Source organism: Morone saxatilis, unplaced genomic scaffold, assembly GCF_004916995.1.
Source record: "Morone saxatilis isolate NCDOM2014 unplaced genomic scaffold, NCSU_SB_2.0 Contig0, whole genome shotgun sequence".
NCBI lineage: Eukaryota > Metazoa > Chordata > Actinopteri > Moronidae > Morone > Morone saxatilis.
The window spans coordinates 3,928,360-3,933,466 of NW_023339650.1; the positions used below are offsets into that span (position 1 = coordinate 3,928,360).

Consider the following 5,107-nt stretch of genomic DNA (forward strand, 5'->3'; position numbering starts at 1 on the left):
GGGGGGGGGGGGGGCAAGGGTGGCCTGCATGTCCATAAACAGCAAAGTGTTTGAAGAACCCTACAGCTCAACGTATTGCTTCTGGAACAGGAAAGAGGAAAATATTGAATATTTGCTGAGGAGGAATCGTAAATTCCCCCCAGAGAGTCCAATCATTTTAAAACCAGTTAAAGAGAATTTCATATTTCAGCCTCAGTGAAAAGCAAACATCCTGACAGCCAGGCATTCAGCTCTGCGGGGTTCCTTCTTTACCTGTCGAGTCCCTGGTGTGAGCCAGGTCGTGCAGGCCTCTGTAGTTGCACATGTCGTCGTGGCAGCACTCCAGCGTGGTGGCCGGGGCCCCGCTGAGGGCGTCCGCGCTCCTCGAGCTGCTGCTGCTGCAGATGTCCGCCGCGTTGGCGATGGGGTCTAGACACCCGTGGGTGAGGGGGGAGTTCGCGTTGAGCGGGTCCAGGACCTTGGTGAAGCAGGCGTTCAGTTCTGACTTGCACATGTATCCGGTGGCTACGCAGTGCGGCGCGTCACAGTAACACCTTATTTCTCCTGAGAATGCAGGCAGAAGAAGAAGACAGGGTTAGGGAAACGTTCGCCAACAGTGGACGTTTTACAACTTTAGACAACTCTTTAGAAGGGTTCAACCAGTCACCAACATCAAGATGGTTCATTTCAGCTGCTTAATAATACTAGTTACTAGTACACAGTTATGCCAGCAGTATGAAAGCATACCCAACCACAAAACGCTGTTTTGGGGACTGTGAAACACAGCCGGTGGTCTACTATACTTTTATTTTGAAAGTCCTCTATGCCCTGCAACAAACAGCCAGGTAAAGGTAAAGAGCTCACGGGAATGTTCCCCTTTAGCACCAACTCAATAACTACACTGGGCTCATTTAAGAGCTTCATGCAAAATGGCCCTTTCTGTCTGTATTATAAGACAGCCACCGAGCAGCTTATAATTAGTGGTTTGTTTGCCAAAGTCAATTTCTTTCAACCCAATAGGAAACTCGTAAAGAGGGGGGGGGGGCCGGAGCGCGGCGCAGGAGTCTCCTTCCCACCCCCCGTTTGCACGCAAAGCTTCACTTGTGGTCAGGAGTGCCTGGGGGGTCAGGGTGCACTGAGGTCCCATCTAAAGAGCTTCCAGCAGCCTTATCATTACGGCTGCCTGCTCGTACACGGGCCCACTCATTACCTCATCCCTGGCTTCTCCTTAAAAACACTTCCCCAAACAAAAATATGGGCCACGGACCTGCCCAGAAACAAAAGCATTTTCATTTGACAACCTTGGGCTGGTGGCTGTTTTGCATGAATACAGGCAAAACAAAAAGCAGCAAAAGAGCAGGAATAGCTCCATGGACAGGGCAATAAAAAGTCCATTGTCTTTGCGTCTGCTGCATTCACAAGCTGAGCTGCAGAAACACACTGTGTTGCTCTCGGTGCCTCGGTGCAGGAGCACATTCATCAGATCAGTGTTTTCCCTGTGAATGATTGGAGCAGCAGGGCCCGGGCAGGTCATTTGGACAATATTTCATTAGAAAGGAGAGGCCCCTTTGTGGGCTGAGGGGAGGGGGGGGACAGGCTGGCACTGGGGCTTTTTAGTCCTGCTCAGCCCTCTATGAATGGCAGCTTCAAAACCCAGTTGAACAGGAGTTATCCGTGTGAAACGTAGCAGCAAAATGAGACAGGATCTGTGCATTATTCATGATGCTTCCAGTAGTTTGAATATTATTGTTTCATCTGGAAAAACGACATAATTATTAGAAAAGGGAAAGACTTTCCTCCAAAGGAGTCAGTATTTGTGGTTGTGTTTCTTCCACTGCAGCTATTTAAGGGTTTGACCCATGAGTAAAAAGGTGTTAAACAGTCAATGCAGTTAAAGCAATCACTAAAATGGTTCTAACAGGTAAGTTTCAATGGAAACAAGTAGAGTTGTAGAGTTGTGTCAGCCCTGCTCAGTAGTTCATTCCCCTGTTAGCTGGAACAACTTTACGGGTTAAATGTTACATTAGTGTCTAGATAAAAGTGACATTTAGTCAAACGCTGGCTGCTTTAAAACTCCAGTCAGGGCCGCTGAGTGAGGTTTTATCATTGACAAATAGTGTTCAGGCTGATTTGAAGAAGTTAACAAACATGCCCTGCCCGCAGACCAAAGTCTATACCTTTAGTAAGAAGAACAGCCATGGCACAGAGCTCCAGTTGTAGCCAAATGGAAATGAAACTGGACTGGCGATCCATTTACACCAAATTACTGCGCAAACAGTCCTCGTATATCCAGGAGCAGCACAGTCCGCTGGGCGAAGAGCTGGATTTACAAGATTTACATGGAGCTACGGCGAAAAGTGAGGCATTCCTGTACTGAAACACGACAGCTCACAATCCGTACTGGAACAAAAAGTGGCAAAGAATCACTCCGAAAGGTTTCCTCTCCCGCATGGAGACAGAAAAGTTTGTTTTTAAAAGCGGTCCGACATTACTGGAGGACGCGAAACACAGCGTCTTCTCCAAGCCGAAAGAGAGAAAAAAGAGGAATATACTCCTTGGAAGTCTGTGAAAACGGGGTGTAAAGTTGTCACCGCCGGTCCTTCTCTGCCTCTGTGTGCGGCCGGTGACGGTGAAGCATCACTTTTGTATTCCTGGACGGAGAAATGTTGAGAAAAAGACAGACAACTCCGCTGGACCAAAGACTGCACGCAGACTCCGGACGGACAAGATTTAACAGAAGAAATAGCTGTGGTCTGACGGGGCCCCGCCTCCTCCAGTCTGATTGGTCCGACCGCCTAGAGAGAAGTTGGTCAGAATACGTAGCGACGTTGTATCCGGCACTACCTTTCAAAATAAAGCAAGGTAAGTTTATTTGCACAGCGAGGCACCATTCAGACGCAGAGGCAATTAAAGTGCTTAACATAAGAAAAAGAAATGCATAGGAAGAAGACTATAAAACTCAACGACAACATTAAAGTACACTAAATGAGACAAATAAAGTCAAATGTATAATTATGATAAGTAAAGAATTGTAAGTAACAAGTGAGTACTTCCAAATTAAAAGAGATTTTTGTGGGAGGGGGGCTATTTATTTGTGCAAAACGTTTCTTTATGTTCACCCAGTGTAATATTTTTGGTTGATGGCAGCACATTTTACACCTTCTTGACTTCCATCACCACACACAGTGTTGATTTATACCCACGCTCAAGCTACTCTTTCATCCCTGCTGTATTTACTCCGTATGTCCTCTGTTTCAACATGATGTTCTGCACCTTTCAGTCATTGATTGCTGATTTATCATCAGGGCGCTTTTATTTTGTAAGGTAAGTCCTCCATGTTCCGGCTCTGCTCTGTCTGCCACTCTCTGGCTTTATGGCTCAGTTCAGGCCGATCTCTTCATTCATCGTCCTTCATTTCCATAATACCATATTCCATATGTCATAGCTGGATACCATTGGTCCGGGCAGCAGTCACTCCACTGGTTGACTAACTGTCCCACACACAGACAGTGGACAGCCCCACTCAGCCCCACTGTGGGCTGACTGAACTGTGGCAGAGTGGACGCTGAGATTACTTCACTGTTTAATATCGAAATATTTGATAATGTGCACTGACATATGTGTAACTTACATGTTTTAAATGATCCTGTTTGTGTACTAAATATGAAAGAAGCTCGTTCTTTATGCTGTTTGTGCAACTTCACTTACAAAGCAGGTGAAGACATCCACAGCTTAATGAAAGACGGGTTAGAGCAGCGGGCCGGAGAGGATGAGGATAATGTATGCGAGGGTTCACTGGCACTGTGATATATAGCGGTGTGTCTGCAGTCCGCCCGTTGCCTTTCTATGAGCAGAGAGTGTGTGAGCGGAGGCAGGCCGGTGGTGGAGGCGGGTCGGTGGAGGCGGGCCGTCGGTAGCAGCTACCTGCAGTGTCATCCTGCTGGCAGCCAGGTTGACGCCGCGCTGAGCCGCTTCCCTCCGGGCTACAGACTGCTGCTGCCGCCGGCAGGAGGAGCGGACAGCCCTTTACACAAATTAGCAATCCAAAAAGGCACATGGCGCCACCGAGACGACACACGCACGCACACACACACACACAGAGCGCGCGCACCGACACAATAGTCTGTTAAACGGCAATGCAAAACGCACGTGCGCGCGCGCGATCTGTATCAGCGACAATTGTTTTCACAGGTAAAAAAACAAATCAATATTCAAAGTTAATGACCCTACATTTATATTTGACATGCTTTAAATATTTCTATATACTTATATATATATATATATATATATATTTATTATTATTATTATTATTATTTTTAATTTTTAATATTAAAATGAATTTGTATGTATGTACAATGTATTTTTGTTGTTTGTTTTTGTGTGTTGTCTAGGCCAGGTCTCCCTCGGAAAAGAGATTTCAATCTCGAAGACTTCCTGGTTACATACAGAAAAAGAAAGTAAAGGAGAGTAGAATATGAGTTAGAGAAAGACCCTTCCACCCTGCAGTTGTGGTGGTCCTGGTCCTGTTCTACCCTGCTCCATATGGACCGGTTCTGTGTGCGTCCAGGGCCCCGCCTGCAGGACAGAGATCCTCAGGTCCTCAGTGCGGCCGGCAGACAACAGGCATGAGGATGCTGCTGGGGGAACAGAGAAAACTGCTCGCTGCAATTACAATAATTATCTGCAGTTTCACACAGGCGCCAGTCCACGACCGGCGTTACATCATGTAATCTGCACTGAGCACTGCAGGTAGAGGGAAGTCCACAGAACACTAGTTCTGTGCTGGACCTGGCTTCCTTTGTCTTCATCGGTTTCTGTGATACTCGGTGTCTCTCTTAAAGCACAGTTCTCTCTAACATGTGTCTATGACTCCTCTTATCAGTGCTTTCAATATATCTAAGACATTTGACACAAGCTGGATTTTGTTTCCTTAAATATGACCGAAATGCCCCTTCACTGGTCTGTGAGCGGCTCCTCAGTCTCTTTAAACCTGCCTTTACGTTGTGATGGATAGTTCAACGTCACCATCTGCTGGTCAAAACTGGTAAAAGCTTTTTATTTTTACAAACTAGTTCATCTCAGACTGCTCTTTTCCTCTTGACTCCAGATATCAACCAATACAGATCCG

At 46.5% G+C, this 5,107-nt stretch overlaps 1 protein-coding gene across 1 annotated transcript; it reads right to left on the reverse strand.

Annotated features, from left to right (window-relative positions):
• Positions 1-211: 211 nt before the first annotated feature.
• LOC118321291 (BMP and activin membrane-bound inhibitor homolog) lies at positions 212-2,734 on the reverse strand. The gene is made up of 2 exons (XM_035652564.1): positions 2,157-2,734; positions 212-543 (listed from the first exon to the last, which is right to left on the reverse strand). Exons 1-2 carry the CDS (start codon positions 2,230-2,232, stop codon positions 227-229), a joined length of 393 nt encoding a protein of 130 aa, XP_035508457.1. The 5' UTR covers positions 2,233-2,734; the 3' UTR covers positions 212-226.
• Positions 2,735-5,107: the final 2,373 nt, after the last annotated feature.

Bases quoted from the DNA above. Each gene is read 5' to 3' on its own strand.
- LOC118321291 (XM_035652564.1), bottom strand. From the start codon at position 2,232: ATGGATCGCCAGTCCAGTTTCATTTCCATTTGGCTACAACTGGAGCTC. The intron at 544-2,156 runs GTATAGACTTTG...CTGCATTCTCAG, and splicing joins GGCTGTTCTTCTTACTAAAG to GAGAAATAAGGTGTTACTGT.